This window comes from Athene cunicularia (genome assembly GCF_003259725.1).
Source record: "Athene cunicularia isolate RWA chromosome Z unlocalized genomic scaffold, athCun1 chrZ_part2, whole genome shotgun sequence".
NCBI lineage: Eukaryota > Metazoa > Chordata > Aves > Strigiformes > Strigidae > Athene > Athene cunicularia.
The window spans coordinates 21,359,571-21,379,309 of NW_020799143.1; the positions used below are offsets into that span (position 1 = coordinate 21,359,571).

General features: G+C 39.4%; 1 protein-coding gene across 2 annotated transcripts in view; it reads right to left on the reverse strand.

The window, feature by feature from the left end:
• The window catches only part of ADAMTSL1 (ADAMTS like 1), a 217,249-nt gene that overhangs the window by 7,764 nt on the left and 189,746 nt on the right, over positions 1-19,739 (reverse strand). For both annotated transcript variants that reach the window (XM_026866332.1, XM_026866331.1), the window contains 2 exons: positions 2,429-2,629; positions 1,193-1,373 (listed from right to left, as the gene is read on the reverse strand). In XM_026866332.1, coding sequence (XP_026722133.1) covers positions 1,193-1,373; positions 2,429-2,629 — 382 coding nt within the window. The remainder of the gene's footprint in view (positions 1-1,192; positions 1,374-2,428; positions 2,630-19,739) is intronic.

Genomic DNA, 19,739 nt, shown 5'->3' on the forward strand with positions numbered 1-19,739 from the left:
ACCCCAAACACAGTAAAAGTGGTAAATCTGGCCGCTTACTCATCATCAGGTTGCTTAGCACCTTTCCTTACCTCAGTTTTGACTCTTTTTTAATACAAGTCCCCAATTCCTGTTGAGTGAAAGAAGTTGTACTAAATTTCTCTTGAGATCCTGACTACATTTAAGGGCTTGTATACTGAAATGCACCATGTGCATAGTGGAAATAAGGGAGAGGAGGGAGTAAAAACCCAGAAAAATATGGAAAAGTGTCTTTACACATCTCAGCCAAGGAGCCACTGAATTGCAGAAGTAGAACATTTTTAACACAGAGGGAGTATAACACTACACTGACTCCCTGGACAGGCACTCAGAATGTATTCTTTGCATCAAAGGATGTCAAAGAAGGAAAAGTGTTTTGCATGGGGAGGAAACAGCAGAAGAAGACCTAAGTGTAGTCAGAAGTCTTTCAAGCTGTTCTGGCTCCATTGTGTTTAACAGTAACTGAAAACCAGGGGATTACAGTGGCAGAGTTTCAATCCCAGGGAAACCACAAGCTAGCAATCTCCAAAAGGAGGCAGAACTCAGTCTGACCCCTCTTCATGCCCACTATATCCAATGCGATGTGCCCATTTTACAGAAGACATTTCTATTCTTGCTGTGGGAATTCTTTGCAGCTTCAGTCCATCCCATATTGATATTCAGACAACACAAGAATTCAGAATAAAACCAAAAATAGCTGCTAAACATAGCTTCTTGTCTGTTATATTGATGGGATAAACTGGTATGAAGCCATGTGGAACATAAAAAAGATATGACTCTACTATTCTTGGATGTCTAAACTCCCATATGTACAGAGCTCAGAACAGGCATGATATTTATATCAAACATAGGGTGAGGCAGGAAACACCCAAGACAACTCAACCTGTGAACTTTGCTAATAAAAAGCAGGCAATAGCCTCTCTATTATTTTCTAACCAAACTGCTGAAGGAGTAAGCTCTCTTTCTACTGTGTACTGTCAATGTTTTCCACAAATCTTGCTACAAATTCCCCACTGTCTAGGTTAAGCAATCATAAATTCCCTTTTAGCCATGACTTTTTTCCTGACAGCATCAGAGAGGCTGCAGAGGCTGCAGTGGCATGATGTCCAGTGCAAAGAATTCTTCAAGCACGTCTTAAAAGCATGTATGACATTTTAACACGGGGCAGACAAACCGTGAAGGGCAGTCTCTCCTGTTGCATGCAATGGGCTGCAAGGCTGGTTTGGGCTTCTCTTTGCAGTGGGATATGTTGACTTCGGCCCCATCCAGTAAGCACCTCAGCTGGGGCAGCTGCACCCCTCTGCGGCCACAGGAAGCTGAACAAGCCATCAGCTTGTCCACTGACCACCAGTATTCTGCCAAAAATTGTGGAAGAGACAAGTTAACACAAAAAAACTGACAGCAAGAGACCTTTAGAAAAGGAGTCAGAGATATTCTCCAAGATGAAATATTTGGACTTGGTGTCTCATGTGAAGGGAAGCCACCTTTGCCTACAAGGCACCAGGCAACGGACAAAGGAGGAATGTGATTTCACTTGATGTAATTCAGTGACCATCTTTGGCGTAACAAAGCCAATTTTTTGGTGCTTAGAAACATTGGTCATGGCAAATGAATGACATGGTAGAGCAGTTTAGGGAAGCCAGATGCCAATGATGCAGAAAATTGCATCTCTATTTTTAAAGGGATGTGATTTAGTGAAGATGTGGTTAACTGCAGTTACCAGCAGCATCTACAATTCTATGATCTTACAGCAGCATGTTTCTCACTAGGTAGAGCATACAGATCATCCATCCTGAAGATGAATGGGAGAGTTGCAACACACTTAAAATTTCATGGCAAAATTTAAGGAAAAGTAAAATTCTTCTCCACTCCATCCCTGAGAACTGGAGCAATGAAAGCTGTATACTCTGTTCCAACCCATACACACTGCTCTGTTGGGTGGCTTTATCACCCTCAGTGTATTTCTAGGGTATATATAACAGTTGCAGTATTTTCACAAGTGAAGGGTTTTCAGGCAAGAAGAGACTGTGAAACATTGACTATAGCAGATTAACAGAGGGGCTTCTAATTTTAGGAATTCAAACTATGACACCTCTGTCTTGAATTTCTGGACAAGAAAATTGTCAAGACTCAATAAGCATAAGTATAGCTTGAATCAATAAGGTTTGTTTTATGCTCAGCAGGCCAGAAACATCAGGTGTCATTCTGGTAAAGTAAAACCTAAGATACTGTAAGGTACCTGGTAGTCCTGCAAATCTATATCCATGCCAGTAAAACATCAAAACATCTATTTCCTGCTATGCATGACAGTCCTGCCTTCAGGGAGAAAAAATCAAGAGTGAAAAAGGCAAAATAGAGGAGGCCATGACAAGAGCTTCACAGGGCAGTAGGACTGAAGCTGGGAAGTTACCTTGTATAGCCAAGGACGTTTTCTGTGTGAGCGAGCCAGCCTCATTCTGAGCAAGGCAACTGATTTCACCACCAGGAGCATCACTGACGTTGAGTATCTGAAGAATCCGGCCCGCTGCCAGGAGGTGGTGCTGCAGTCTGAGAGGCTCTCCAGAGTAAAGCCAAGTGATATTCGGTATTGGATGACCGTCCACAGCACAACCTAAAAAACAGGGACATGCTTCTGAGTACCGAATTTCATGATTTGAAGTGTTGAAAATTAGGGGAATAAATCAATTCCATACCATTTTCTCCATCAAAAACAAGAGTAGTAGTAATGAATACATTCTTATCAGCTGAAAAAATATTATCCAAAAGCCAGTCAATCCACCCTATGAGAATCTCAGATCAGTTTGGAAATATTTATATCAAACATCCAAAGGTTTCCATTAGTTTGCATCATCCTCATTTTAGTATTGAGGAAAGTGGGATAGGGAGTATATACATGTAGCTCAAGGAGCATGTTTGAACAAGCAATAAAAGCAGAACTTGGCATTGAAACCTTATTTAAACCACAGGTCCACCTTATTTTCTTATTTTTTAATATTAAAAATAATAATATTTGGTTACACAAAAGTTTATACAAAATTCTTGTTACACAAACAACTATTGAAAAAAACCAAAGAGATAAAATCATTTAGAGGCTTTTTGTCCCAGTAATGGGCAGTTCTCAAGTAACAACCAACCAAAACCAGCAACTGCAAAAACCCTGTTGTTCTGAAGCATTGTATGGGTATGCTTATGGATTATCAGCACATCTGATGAGGTTTAGGTTCACAGAGAGTTCTTTGCCTGAAGGAGAGTACCCATAAGACACTATTTCCTCTGGTCCTCATACCAGCTGCACACTTCGCCGTTTTCATGACAAATTGAAGATTTGTGAGACCTGTATATCCTGGGAAAGCTAGCTAAGTTGCCTTACATATTTCCTGGGGAAACAGAAAAACGAAGCAATTTTTGTGGTGCAACCCATCCACACCAATTGCAGGGGTGGAAAGCCAGAAAAGCCATGTGCAAGGGATGGTATATGCTGCTTGAACTGCTTGTGGTTTAGGCTAGTCCTGCACTTCCATGCATCTCACTGATACATGAAATGTCTGGCTAATGCTGTTAGTTTGTTATACTGCAACTTTACAACGTTTTGTTTATATTAGTATGTAAGTCTAATGAATTACTTTATTGTATTAAAAAAAAACCCTTCTGAAAGAAGTGTACTATATAAACAACTGTAATATATACATAAACATTCACACTAGCACTGTTGAAGAGGAATGGGATAAAAAAAACGGTACAAATTTAAAATACTGAAAGATGAAAGACTGTTTAAGGAATAATTCCATGAGTTGATATTTCTTCACTGTTTCTTCATATCATTTTGATTTTTATTTATTATTCACTGAGACAAATAAGAACGTGGATATGATGCCTTTGTAGATGCATTACACAAAGAACAGACACTGCAATGTGACATTTTTGTTACTGTTCTTCCTTTCATTCTTGTCTGTCCATTCAAGGAGATCCTCAACAAATATACGCTGAGCAATTACTGTTCCTATGAGCGAGGTAAGATGACTTACAGAGTTGTTGCAATCAAAGTTTTATTTAACTAGATTTTTTCCTTAAGAATTTACCTACACTTTACTGAGGTGCGTATCACTGCAAAAAAATTATAATTTTCATTAATCTATTCAGGTAGGCTGACCAGTTTGATGTCCAAAATCCTTGAGCCTTGAGAAGAACATCACTTTGTTTAGGAACCCTTGCTACCCTTCTTCTGACTTATGTCACAAGGGACTGGGCTAATGTAATTTTTAATTGTCTGCCTTTTGCCCCGAATCATACCTCTAATTACAATATTCCTACAACAGAAGGTGCTGCCTTGCCCGTAAGAATTGAAGTTTTCTTGCTTATACAAAGCAGAACAACTCATAAAAGATGGAAAAAGCCAGTGGTGACCCACAGCACGTCCCAGCTCTTTTCATGCTAAGAGGTAGATCCAGGCACTGAGAAAACCCACATCTGCTTCCTGGAAGGATAAATACTGGGTTTCTCACTGGTGCAGTGGATACATGGGTCTTCTTTTTCCCCTGTTGCTGACAAACCCTGCCTGCATCCACAGCAGGGAAGGATGTGGGCTTGATAAAGCTGCCCTTCAGGGCTGGTTCACTGTGAAACAGGTATTACGGACAGCAAGGGGTCCCTGGAGGAACTCAAGTGCCACACACAGTAAGCTCTTCAGTTGCAGTGACAATATTTAACTGGCAAAGAACTACTTAATACATCTAAATATTTAAAAAGAAGGAACAAAGGGAAGAAAAAAGGCAGAATGAGAGAGTGCACATTGCTTGGAGTAGTTTCCCCTCTTCCTTTTTTCCACTTCTTCTTAAGGGTAAAGAGTCTATGCTATTTGTTTTGATTTCCTTAGCAAGCTCTAAAGCAGTTTTACCCTTGGCAGTCCTCTCCCCGAACTCACTTCCTGATCACAAAGACGTGGCTTTCTTTGCTGCTCAGTCATTTTTCCTATTTCTGTTTATTCCTGCTACGCTTCATTTTATTTATTTTCTTTTTATATTGAGTACTGATGTGTTTTCTCCTGCTTTTGTGCTGAAAAACAACTCTTCCAATTTTCAAGATACTCATTCTCAAGTAAAAGCTGAGAGATTTCAGCCTCACAGGTTTAAGGCTGCCTAAATTAAAAGCAATGGAAAACAAAGGAATATACAGGAAATGGACAAATTTAACAATAAGTGGCTGTATGATTTTTGACTACAGCATTCTAATTTTTAATAGTTTTCTTGTATTTTAAGATAATTACAGGGACTTCCACAGGTCAGCATATAGCCATGACAAGTGACAAAGCCATGCTGTGAACTCAGTTTTACTGTCTGCATTTGCAAGCAGTCTGCACAGCATAAATGAAGAAAGCAGAAAGGTCAGTCTGATGTTAAACACAGATGAACTGAAATTCACTTCAGTGTGAAAATGATCCTAGTTCATGCCTGGTTTTCTTTAAAAATCTTATTGTCAGGCCAAACAGTACAGTCTTCCTAGTACTGACTTTTACTTGCCTTGTATATTTCTTCTTCCAAAATGTTTAGATATAATATTAGCTAAAGGAACAGCCAGTAATCAATAATATGGGGGGAAATCTCCAAACACTATTTCCTAGATACCTTCTACCAGTGAGTAATGATTAGTTTTTTAACATTTAACAATAAAACTTTACTAACACCTATGAGACTCCCATGTATTGGATACTCCTCAATTGTGTATGCAGAACAAGCATCAGTCACATTTCACAAGTGACATTTCCTATACATTTCCCACGTGTATGGATGTATAAACTTTTTTTATCCATATTAACTGAGAACCAGAGTACAGTAAGACCCCATGTTCCATTAATAACCCCTTCTCATCTCCCAGGAATAATTTTAATACAATTTAATGCAGATTACCAACACCTATTGTCTATTTCCTCTCATCCTTGTGGACATTGCTCAACACCTGTTTCCTTAATACCCGAGAAGGGAAAACTGGCTTTGTTTCTAGAGAGCACAGCTACTGCAGAGCTTAGTGCATCAGAACCCTCGGGAAGGCAAGGAGGGAACACTTCTGGGGACTGTTTCTAAGCAATGAAATCTCTGGCATGAGAGGACCCTTCTTCAGTCCTTCTTAAGTAGAGAAAGAAAATACTGCCTTCAGCCTCCCTTCAAAAGTCTACTGTGACTCTGAATTTATTCAAAGTCAGGATGAGTCATGGATGGGCAAAAGCTGGAAATACAAACAAAATTCAAATGCATATTACATCTTTCAGTAGGGAAAATGTTAATATTTCACGGGAAACAAGGATGTATTTTGAGAGGGAAGACCAATGTTTCACAACAATGCTAATAATTCCTTGAGAGGAAAGAATAACTGCACAGTATAGGCCAAATTCAGCTCCCCATTATATCTCTGCAACACTTTCTGTATGAATGTTGCTGAAGAAAGACTGTAGGCTACTGTGCTAATGCTAAGAGAACAAAACACGAACCATGCATCATTCTTCTGCTTGCAGACTTGAACAACAGAAAGAACAAGTGCAAAGGCTCTTGATTTGAGGATTCATTTTTTTGGCAATCTGATGCTTTAAATCAGCAGAACTGTTTGTCAAACAATGGTGAAAATGTCATATTTTGCAAATACTAAGTATAGTTTGTAATACAAATAAAAAAATACAGCATTACCTTTAATATATATATATTCTTATAGATTATTTTCATGCATTCGTATTTGTCTAACAAATAGCTCTCTAATTTACTATTGACCTGCTGAGTAATCCCAGGCAATATTTCTAATATTTATTAGAGATGGATTCTGAGTGAAGACTTCAGGTCAAGATGAGACAGTTTCTTTGATATTTCTTTAAACAAAACAGTCCTACAGTCTGAGTGCAACAAACTACTTAGCGTTCCAACTGGAGCCCTAAAATTGCTGTGCTGTGGCAAGTAAGCTCACATTTTTTCCCATTCTTCCAGCAGCTAACCAAGACACATAGAAGTACATGCTGTCTTACCCGAGGCCAAGACACGTGACATCAGTGGAGCTGGAAATGAAATTCTTGCATTGTCTTAGTCCAACACTACCATCTTTGGAAATTATTTCCTATTTAAGAGATAGGTAGCATAGCATGGATGTAAACACACACTGTTGTATGCAGTGTGGATACATTGGCGTTAATGTTCAATGATATGCTTGTACCTTAAACTTCACTTTTACAGCCTTGCTTTCACAGTGATCACTCCTTGCAAAATAGGCAAATGTTTATGCTTCATTAGTTCAAAATATTTTGAATCAAGAAAAAAGGGTTGAATTTGATAAAAAGTGAGCATCCGAATTTGTTAGGGACTGCATGTTTCAGGGCATCACAAAGTACAATAAATTTAGTACAGAAAGTTCACAGGAACCTTCAGCTAGACTTACAAACCAGAAGGCCTATGTCCCTGACTGCAAGTCACAGACATGTACCTATTCAATCATAAAACTGGGAAGATGAAAGATGATTGCTGACTACTATCTGAAATGCCTGTCAGAGAAGGAAGGAATTAATTTGGCAGTAGAATTATTAATTACATTAAAACTGAAATAAAGCAAGCAAGCAAAAATATTCTGTAATTCTGTATATATTTTACTGACAGAAAAGTGGGGTAGACCACAATACACTATGTTAAAGTGATAAATATAATGCAGCTACAGGATTTGAAACCTGACAGCATTTCCAATCTAATTTCTACATTAAAAGAGTTAAAGGTTACTTTCAAAATAGAAAGAAGATTAAGGATGAAATTAAGAACAAAATGCATGGAACAAAATGTAGAGAAGCCACAGGTCAATCTGAATAGATACAAGCTTGTTGCTGAACTACTATTGTAGTTCACACTGTACTACTGTGTTCACACTATGTAGGTGAGATCAGGCTGGCACAGAGAAATAATTCCTCGATTTCCTGTCATACCTGATTTTCTCCTCAGGTGACTGAAATGAGAAATGTATATTAAACCTAATGGAGTTAAATTTAAGTCCATCCTGTTTCTAACATAAAGAAGAAAATTTTACAGGATGTATTCAACTTTTTAAAATGCTGTAAAGCTAAATAAAGGTAAGTAAGATCATGTCTGAAAGTCGTATGTATGTAAAAGTCATTTTGCTGAAGTGGCAAAACTAAGCCATAAGTCTTTATAATTTTTCTTATGGGGAAATATTTTTCAGTATAATACAAAGTGTAAGTTTAAACAGACACTTAACTTAGAGTGTTATGCAAATTACTTCTCAGTGCTTTCATACTCTGAGTGAAATAAAACTTGTAAAAGGCAACGTGATCCTGAAAATCCCGAAAAGAAAAAAATGTTAAGTATCAACTTTATTTTTAATGGTTTAAGAGAGGCCAAATGCACATTAATTTATACTAGACAAGAAAAGCCATGTATTTAGGAATTCTTGAAATAGGCCAACTGAGCTGATAACAAGTAGTGTTTTAAAACAAGAAGATATTTAAATGACTATTTGTGACTCCAAAGGAGAAGTAGAAAGTTAACATACTAAACATAGGAAACAGTTTTTAAACAGTTCTCAAACACCTAAGCTGGTTATCCAATGCCACACATCTCATTACTAGATATCATTTACATAGCACTGTAAATTTACACTGTATTCAACAAAAATTGAGTTAGGCTAGGCCCATTCCCTGCCCCACAGAGGCTATAAAAACTGTTTCCAAATATACAGCCATGTGGTGGGCCCATTAAAAAAGCAAGGGAATTTTCAAGATGTGGTAGTAATACTGTTTTCTAAAATGATTTCAACAATAGCAATCCTACAAACTGAGTATCTTGTATAAATAAGGATTGGGCTGAAAACAATCACCAGTGGCAAATCATGAAACTAAAGCCTACATGAATGGATACAGCATGCTGAAATGACCTCCAGAGCTAATTCTGATGGGTTTATTCAGTGTAAGATAAAAATGGAAAAGGAGTCCTGGCTGACTGGGGAGGTCCCGTCAGATTGGAAATTGGTCAATGTGATGCTCATATAAAAGGAGGGCTGGAAGGATGATCTAGGAAATTACAGGCCTGTCAGCTTGACTTCGGAGCCTGGGAAGCTGATGGAGCAGCTCATCCTGAGTACCATCACACAACACATGTGGGACAACCAGATGCTCAGGCCCAGTCAGCATGGGTTTGTGAAAGGCAGGTTCTGCTTGACAAACCTCATCTCCTTCTACAACAGGGCGACCTGATTATTGGGTGAGGGAAAGGCTGTGGATGTTGTCTGCCTTGACTTCAGTAAGGCCTTTGACACCATTTCCCACAGCATTCTCCTGGCAAAACTGGCTGCTCGTGGCTTGGATGGGCACACGCTTTGCTGGGGAAAAAACTGTCTGGATGGCTGGGCCCAAAGGGTTGTGGTGAAAGGAGTTAAATCCAGTTGGCAGCCGGTCACGAGTGGTGTCCCCCAGCGCTCGGTGTTGGGGCCACTCCTGTTTAACATCTTCATTGATGATCTGGACGAGGGGATCGAGTGCACCCTCAGTCAGTTTGCAGATGACCCCAAGTTGGGTGGGAGTGTTGATCTGCTCGAGGGTAGGGAGGCTCTGCAGAGAGACCTGGACAGGCTGGAGCCATGGGCTGAGCCCAACTGGAGGAGTTTCCATAAGGCCAAATGGCGGGGGCTGCCCTTGGGCCACAACAACCCCCAGCAGGCTACAGGCTTGGGGAGGAGTGGCTGGAGAGCTGCCAGTCAGAGAGGGACCTGGGGGTGTTGATTGACAGCCGGCTGAACAGGAGCCAGCAGTGTGCCCAGGGGGCCAAGAAGGCCAATGGCATCCTGGCTTGTGTCAGCAATAGCGTGGCCAGCAGGGACAGGGAAGGGATCTGACCCCTGTACTCGGCACTGGTGAGGCCGCCCCTCGATTCCTGTGTTCAGTTTTGGGCCCCTCACTACAAAAAGGACATTGAATGACTCGAGCGTGTCCAGAGAAGGGCAACGAAGCTGGTGCAGGGTCTGGAGCACAGGTCGTACGGGGAGCGGCTGAGGGAACTGGGGGTGTTTAGTCTGGAGAAGAGGAGGCTGAGGGGAGACCTCATCGCCCTCTACAGCTACCTGAAAGGAGGTTGCAGAGAGCTGGGGATGGGCCTCTTTAACCAAGGAACAAGCGATAGGACAAGAGGTAATGGCCTCAAGTTGCTCCAGGGAAGGTTTAGACTAGATATCAGGAAGCATTTCTTTCCAGAAGGGTTTGTTAGGCGTTGGAATGGGCTGCCCAGGGCAGTGATGGAGTCCCCATCCCTGAGGGTGTTTAAGAGTCGGGTTGACATAGCGCTGAGGGATCTGGTGTAGTTGAGAACAGTCAGTGTTAGGTTAATGGTTGGACTAGATGATCTTCAAGGTCTTTTCCAACCTAAATGATTCTGTGATTCTGAGTACCCTTCAGTATAAACTTCTGCCTTGCCATTGCTACAATTACAGGCTCACTGTACAATTGCATTTACAGGAGAAAGATAACACTCAAAAGAGGCATGTGGAACAAGCACTGAACAACAGCACAAAGAGTTCAACAAAAGACAGAGCAACAGCTAGTGCATAATGTGATTACCAGCCCAACTTGTGAAGGTCAGTGCTGCTGTAGAAGTCTTTCTGTTTTTCTTAAGATTCTGAAAACTTAGAATCATAGAATAATTCAGGTTGGAAAAGACACTTGGGATCACCAAGTCCAACCCTCAGCCTTAATCTACAAAGTTCTCCCCTACACCATATCCCTCAACAGCTCATCCAAACGACCTTAAACACATCCAGGGATGGTAACTCCACCACCTCCCTGGGCAGCCTGTTCCACTGCCTGACCACTCTTCCTGTGAAAAAAATTTTCCTTATGTCCAGTCAAAACCTCCCCTGTTGCAGTTTAAATCCATCCCCCCTTGTTCTGTCTGTGAGAAGAGACCAGCACCAGCCTCTCTACAATGTCCTTTCAGGAAGTTGTAGAGTGATGAGGTCTCCTCACAGGATTTAGTCTCCAGGCCCTTCACCAGCTTTGCTGCCCTCCTCTGCACTTGCTACAGCACCTCGTATTGAGGTGCCCAAAACTGGACAGAATATTCCAGGTGTGGCCTCACCAGTGTGGAGTACAGGGGACTTGCTACACCCTGAGACATCAGCAGCTTAGGAAAGTTTCTGTCACGCAGGGAAAATAAAAAATACAGACCAGAGGATGTGGATGGCAGATAGGTGCAGGAAAGCCAGTGGATTTTGTTCCAGAGAGACTTTAACTTAACTTCTGTCCTATTAATAAAGTGCTTTCGTTGTTTGGGAGAAGTTTTGAGAATCCAACACGGAGGGAGAGGGTGCTTCAAAACTTAGAATGGATAAGTCATTTAGCTAACAGATCAGAAATCCCACAGGGTCAGAAAACTCCCTTAATATTTACTCTAGATCAAAGCTTAAGTTATGCAAGAGGCTAAAAAATCTTTTATGTGAAGGAGCTGGCAGAATGACAGGTCTCCAGACTCGCATATCTGTGGCAAGTCTGACACCCCTAGTTTTCACCAGAACTTGCCTCAGTGGAGCTCTGCATTGTGTATATGTGTGTTAGAACAGAATGTAGGTCAGTAACCCTGCTAAAGTTTACAAACACAAGTTCAAGGGCTGCAACTCTTACTACAAACCCAAAATTAAACAAATGTTGCCCCAGAGACCAGTGATATTATTTTATGTGGCAGTATTTTGGACCACTGCTATAGATCAGTGCTTCTTAGATTAGGTCATTGATGGCACAGCAAGCAGGAAAAAAAACCAAGGCAGCAGTCTCCCTAGAGTACCTTGCTCTTTTGACTCTGCTTTCTGAGCTTGGCAGCAGCAGGATTAGTGCCTGATTGCCTGGAAAACAAACACTGTATCGGTGTGGTCAAAATGTTCAACCAAGCAGAGGTATCATCATATACTGTATACACACTAAAATGTACACAGTATACATATGCAGATGAAAGGTCATGCATTTCAATGAAATGCTACTGTGTAGTCTGATGCAGAAGGAAGATACTGCAATACTGTATGAATTTTACACAATATTTAAAATGTAATCAATGTGATAGAGTCTGACTGGGGAATTCATTGCAACAATAATGGCATACTGTTGGTACTAATTCTCATCTGTATAGAAATTTTATTTACCTGGGAATTCTTGTAAATAGTGTGACAAGGCAGAAATTTTACTGAGACAAAAATGAAAGGGAATGAAAACACAATTAACAGGATAGATTATCCCATGAATGTGCCTGGTGCTTTATCCTCATTACAATTGAAGTATTAATAATGTAAAATAAATTTGCTAAAATTATTCTTAAGCATTAAAAGTACTTTTCAAACATGATGGCCAATGTATCACGAGAGTGAGGAGGAAAAAATGATGTGCAAAATAACTTCTGACTCATACTGCACAGCTTCTGCAGCTGTCTCTTTCCTTAAGGGAACACAGACACTGGTTTAATAGTAATTACTCATGAGTTTTCTCTTTGCTGACTCTATGCAGATTGTAAATTATTTTGTGTTTTGCATTTCTGCTTCCAATTTTATGCAGCAGTAATTCCCAAAAGGTAGGAATATTTAGAGCAGGCTTATGGTAGAGAGGGGAAGAGCAACAGGGAGTGAAGGCAAACTTCTTATTTCAAGAAGATATATTCTTGCTCTTGAGTATATCATCAGACATTTCAAGAAATGTGTACTGGTGAGATCAGTTATGTTCATCCACATCATTTATTGCTTTTCACACTGATTTTGAACAAATGTCAGTCTTGTGTTTACAGATGTTATAGTTCAGAAGCAAGATACTTAGCAAGCAATTGCAGCACGAACTTTTCTGGCTCGACTGAAAGAGTTTTGTCCTGATCATGGCATCAGTCTATCTATATGATGTTTCTTCTCCTAAAGTAGTCAGAGGCACATTTCACTCACTATAATGCACCTCAGAACATTCAAAAAGTTCTACATTAATTTTTCTGTTCAGTGTCACATGTAGATAACCCTTAAATCTGCAGGTAAGCAAATACTAGCCACAGACTTGTAGTGGTCCCCTCCAAAAAAGTCCCCAAAAGACTGAAAACTATCCTGAGCTTCAGGCCTTGGCTCTAATGCAGTTGGCCCTTTCAGAATTAGTAATTTATTCATACTCAAAAGGCTGGCCATTGCAAGCAAGGTGGCTACCAAAATTGTATTTTACCATTCTGCTTTCTGGGGCCTCTTCTGGGCATCTAAGTGACTCTACTGGAAAATGAGGGGGATATACTATTGCCAGTAAAAGAAAAGTGAGAGGGAAGTGCTGCTTTGGTAAGGGCAATTCTTTGAATCTTTTAAGTGAAAGTTTTTTTGTTTTGTTTTGTTTTTTTTTTTTTTTTTAAAACAGCTTAATTGTTAAATAAAATTGGTGTTCACAAAACAGGAGTTTGTAGTCCAGCTCTTCATCTTCTGAAGCAGCAGTGAAATTGGCAGCTCATCTGCTTTAACTCTGTGGACATTGTGGATAATGTATAAAACCAGAAAGAAATCTGCTATCTAGGACTGCATTTGCAGTGCTGGCAGTTAGTAAAATCATGTCTGATTTGTGAAGTGTGTAAATTTAATACGGAAGTTGACAGGGAGAACACAATAAATATGGAGCATCAGTATTTCCTTTATTTTACAATTGACTGTAGTTACTATTCTGGTCATAAAAAAGTAAACTTCTTAATTTTCAGTATCTCCTACAAATAAGGACTTTTTTTTTTTTTTTTTTTTCCTAAATACACAAAATTGGATAGATGCAATGTAGCCTGGAAAAGTTAAAATTGAGAGTCCTAAGCTGGGAATGACAGTATGTTCCCAGTGAGCAAACTGGAGAACATATAGTCTGCGACACAAAAGGGATGGCAACCAGATTCCAAATAATTGCCTAGGCTTTTCCTCATAGGTTCACTCATATCTTCAGATTCCCTAGAATAAACATTATGCACCAGGATTTGAATTGCATTTATTTAATTCAAAGAATAAAGACAGCATAGAGGCCAAGAATTTACATAATGATGGTATCTCCTCTTTCAATCAAAAAAAATTCTGTTTTTTTTTTTTCCAAAATGTGAACATTTCATCAGAATACAGTGGAGCCTTAAAAATATACATTGCAGCTATACACAACAGCTACCATTATCTCAATATTCAATTTTTGTTTGATGTCTTCTCTTTTAAAGACATTGCTTGTCTTACACTGTGCCAAGTAAGAGCTAGATTTTCTGTTCATTTCATACCCTAGCTATTTTAACTCTTTATGCTCCCATTTCTCTTTAAATTGATGAGCCTGTGCTGCATTCCAAAATAAAGATGCATTCCTTCCCTTGTCTGCCTCATAAATGCACTCCAAAAGCTTTATCTAATTTTATACAATGTGCAGTGCAGCAATCCCCCTTCCTTCAATAAGCATATGCTCAACTGCACATTATGTTTTCAGAAAGCATCACACATGATGAAGATTTTTGAAAAAATCTGTGGGACATGAACCTGAAGCTCTGGGGAAAAAATTAATCAATGTGTTCACAGACATTTTCTGTGCAATGCAAAGAACTCATCTGCAACAAAGCAAGAGATAATAAGAGCAGTCAAAGTACATTCTCCTTCAACTTTTTTTCCTTCACTGTGACATTTTATAGGTACTCCTAAATTTTTATATTCCTAGAAGTATTCAATTCTGACCTTTCTTCCAATGTTTCTGCAAGAATCCTTGCTTAAATATAATTCATGTATATAAGTCAGTCATTAAAGCTGTAGCTTTCACTATGCCACATAACTGCAATAAATGTAGTATTTTTCTGTGCTAAGATAAGTGTGAAATAAGTTTACATGATTCATGTTATTATAAAATAATGTTAGGACTTTATAGTCCATTTTCCTAAATCAAGCATCACTTCAGAGTGACTAGGTATTCTAACAGGAACAAATGGAAGTGAAATTGCTCCTTACCTCCTACCTCAGCATATGGTTTTGCACAGTGTGAAATAAGTTTAAAATATTACTCTTTTTATATGCATTTTTGATCGAACTGTTTTTGTGCAACTGCAGGTCTGAGGGAGCAGGGTGACATAATGTGTATATAGCTCTTTTTTTTTTTTTTTTTTTTTTTTTGCAAAGTCATCCTGACTCTGTGTTCTAATGGGCTGGTCCAAACTGGTTCTGTTCAGTGTTGTTTACAGTTATTCGGGACCAAGAAGTCGTCTGTAAGACGCATACGCGAGGGGTCACCAAAAGGGCAGGCCGAGGGAGAGTGTTTACTTCATCCCACGACCACCAGACAGGGGCGAAAAAGACCCCAACAGACAAAGAGAGCATGAGCGAGAAAGATCTCCATAAACCCACCCTTTTCTCGGAAATTCTATGAATATGTATTAAAGTTTATAACTATGTATAGGAAGACAGGAAATAAATACTGAGGAGGAAAACCCGTCTGCGTGAACCAGGTAGAGCAGGGGCTCCCGGTTCGTCCAGCGCTGTTTTTGCTTACCTTTATTTGTTTTAATAAATTTGAGATCTTGTTATAACAAAATTTGGATTCGATCATTTATCACAATAAGGATACATTTTTGTATAGTATTTTGTATCTTTTGACAAGCTTGCTGAAGTTTCTGTGATAAGTGGTAAACCAGCTGTTCATCATGTTCATCAAATTCAGCGAACTGTAATATGAACTATTGTATATTGTGTAATACTAACAGCAAATGCTTAATTGAACTAACATGGTAGTGTAAAAAAAAAAAAAAAAGGGACAGGAAGGAAGCGGAGGGGGGGGCACAACACACAACAAGAGAAGAAGCATCTGTATGTCAGAAGATGAGGAGAATTGCAGGCGCATGATTGAATAAAACAGGAGGATGTTCACGACCATGAATCTCATTATGCAAAGAGATTACTGGGCCTAGACTGATAAGAACACTAAAATCTCAGAGGATCATCACATTCCAATTGAAAGGTGAAAAGTACACTGTGAGGAGGACCTATGGCCTTCCTCCCAGAAGACCACCCCCCATGATTTGAAGACCCCTGCCTGTAGTTTCAACTTCTGCGCAAGCGTGAAGGACTGATAAGCTAATTACCATACGAAGCGGGAGTAGGCGGGTTCAAGTAATGAATATGTATAGGAGTATAATGACTATGTAATACTTTGTAGGATAAGATTGAAACAGAGTGCCCCGGAGGGTGCGGTCCGTTGTTGGAGCAGGAGATTCCCCGGCCGCCTCAGCGCTGTTTTGCTTGCCGCTTGCTAAATAAAGAAATTGGAAACTCTGACTCGGCCAATTTTAAAAAGTCAGTTTATAACAGTTTCCAATACAGTCACGATAAATTTGAGAAATTGTAGGGAATCCCCAGCGAGATTTGTAAGATCCTCAGATTTTTTCACTGAAATGTCTTCAAACACAGGAAAAAATAAGCTTGAACACAAATAGAAACAAGTGTTCTTGACAGGCCCAAAGTCTTTTCTGCAGGAGTGTTAGAAGTCAGGAGCACTGGGTCCTACAACTTCTATTTTGCCAAAATTAACATTTACAAAACTCAAGACCCAGGGAAATGTGTCCAAGGAGTGCAGAAAAAAATTCAGTGATATTTGTAATATAGATAAAGAAACTACTGAAAATACATGAATTTAGGATGTTCCTTTAATTCAAAAAGACAATTGCACAAAGTAATCAGGACTTACAGAGGTCAAATGGTCATGAATATTTTTAAAAACCAAAAGTTCTTATCAGGGGACAAACAAAAGAATTTATTTCTGAGGAAAAGGGTAGAGTTTCTTATAGTACTTCCATTACCAACATTCAGGAAAACTGTTTTCAAAATTTAAAAAGTCTCAAAGACATAAACCTGTGAGAGACTGAAATGTCCTATAACTGTTTCAAAGCTTGCTTGTTCTGTGCAAACCTCAAAGAGAAGCTGCTGTGGCCTGTGAACTGGTCTGGGGGATGCTGCCCAGAGAAGCAGGAGTGTATTGAAGGATGCACTCTCCACTTCTTGGCAGTTGCATTGTTCGGACTCTTTACATAAGCCTCAAAGGGGCAGACATGGACTGAGCTGGCCCCATCCTGGAGCTGTTTGTGGCTCTACTGTGTAGGCCAGACCCCATGCATGCATTGTTAATGAACTGATAAGAGGCAAACGGTCCTGCCCTTGAGGCAGGATGCTTCAAAACCTGTTGGACCAGAGGGAAAAAAACCTAAAGGTGAGTAGATATGCTGATCAGCTGGTACTATGAACTTAAAAAGGCAGCAGAAAATCTTGCTCTTTGTGCATCTACCATTGAGGCCTGATCTGTGTGCACCCACCACCGAAGAACTGAAGACTGAGGACCAACAGGACGCCGCTGGATCCATGGTGGTGACTATTCTTGCAGTCCTATCCCACATCCTTGCTTTATTTCTGCCTTTTCCTTCCATTCTGTCCTATTGTTACCCTTCTTCACTGTTTTAATAATAAAAACCTATTTTGGGTGTACGGCATTTGACCTCGTTTGTGTCTTAATCTTACTCTTGGGATCATATTGAAACCTTCGCCGATGTCGGATCGAGACAAAACCTTAATAAGACTAAGATCTAACATGAAAGCTTTCCAATGAAACATAAATTCATATCACTTTGGAAAGCTACTGTGTTCTGTTAGTGTGATATAAAGACTTTTTGTGTGCCTGCCATGAGCCAAGGACATCAGAAAGTGCTTGATAATTTGTTGCCCATCACTGATATTCAGTTTGTTCTACTGTAAAACCCAGAAATATTTCCAAGTTTATGGATGCTCTAGCTTCTGCTTTAAGGGAAGTCCTGTCCTTCAGATATCAGATAACACAGAAGTGTCTACTACACAACCTGCCAGTGGATGTGAGGGCTGGGGAGGACTGCAGTCCAACAGTTGTGAAGGAGGCGGGTAAGCATCAGTCTGCATAAGCCACTATCTACATCATGCTCCCTAACTGGATGACGATCCTAGAAAGCTAACTGAAATCTCAACCCTTCAGAGTAAAAGTAAGACAAAAATGTTCCTGTAAGCTCATGCAAAAAGGTATTTTACATTAGATCTTAATGGGAATGTTGATGGCTTCTTTGGGCAGTGTATGGGTCTTTAACAGATCTTTTCCTCTTAGTTCTCATTTGCAACTTTAATCTTCTGTTGCTGAGCTAATATTTTCTGTTTTTTTTGTTTTTGGTTTTTTTTTTTGTTTGTTTGTTTGTTTTGTTGTTGTTTTTTTTTTTTTTCAAGGCATAAAAACTGTGTTTAATGAAGTTTTGATTGCTTTTTTTCTTAAGCTCTGGCAAACCCACACCTGAATTTATCCAGGTTTCTAACACAATTTTTCACTTTTGGTGTCTTTTAACTCCTTTAAAATATAAAGTTTCCCCAAATCTTACTTATCACTCCTTTTCTTCATACTTCACTCTGTTCCTTTGAAAATGTTGTATATTTTTCTCTACTCAACAAATACTCATATCCTTAGATTTCCAAATATAAGGTCTAATTTAACACCTTCTGAATGCCAAGAGATGCCAGTGCCTGTCAGCAGTAGCACAAACAAGGGACCCTACACATAATAATTCATATATCTAAAGTTCTTCTATGGGGTATCCAGAACATGTAGAGCAAACACCCCAGCATAATCAGTGATGAAGAAGTAACGGGATTAAAGTCAATTGGCTGGGTGGTAGAACAGAAAGACTTAGAGCACAGCTTGTAGGGTATGTTGTGGAGAGGGGACACAGACATGGATACAGGTTTACAAGTTCACAGGCAGTTCCCAGATTGGTGTTTGCAGCTGTGCTTATAGAAACTTTTTTTTTTTTTTTTCCTAGTGTATCAATATTCAAACAAATGTATCACAGTAGTCCATGATAAACTTATCTACTGCATTATAAGACTGTGGGGAGACTAAGTTTGAGAGTAAATACAGTGTCTTTGACTGTAATCCATTCTGATATTAGTGTACAGAGTAAACTATATATAGATAAAGAAAAATAACCTGAGAGATGAGTTGGTTTTTTTTTCAGTAATGGCTATTCTTATTGTTGATGAATTCAAATTCTTTGGTACAATTACAGACAATGTATTTAAGTAACACACATGGAAGCTGAACGTTTTGTGTATTTGTTTTGATAACACAACATGATGCAGCACACTGGACTGTAGCTTTCTAAATGATTGGATAGCCCTTTCCATGCCGATTTTTCATTAGACAAAATATCTCAGGATGTTTCCTTAGGTTTTAATAATGGCAGGCCTCAAATATCTGGTCAGTAAAACTCCAGTAAAGTTGAGGGAATTGCCTCAAGAATGAAACTGATTTGCTATTTTGCTACTAAAATTCATGGAGTTTCCTCACCCCTGAAGTGGAATGGCAGGGAACAGAGCAACACCGCCAAATGAAATTAATTTAGAAGTGGTTATATACAGGCAGTTCAGAACACCTTTTGTGGCTCAATTACTGCTTTCAAACAATAAAAAAATCCCTACAACTACTAAAGATCTCTTTTTGGAAACATGAGAGGAAATGGATGAAAGAGGTATGTGACTCAGTCTTACAACACTGAGTACAATAAAACCATACTCAAAATTATTTATTCAGTGCTAATAAATACCTTCAGATAGTCCCCCTACAAGGACTATTTCAGTGCAGTTTTTGTGCAAGCAGGAATGTAATCCAGATCTGCATGCCTAAAAGACACTGCAAATGTATGCAGATG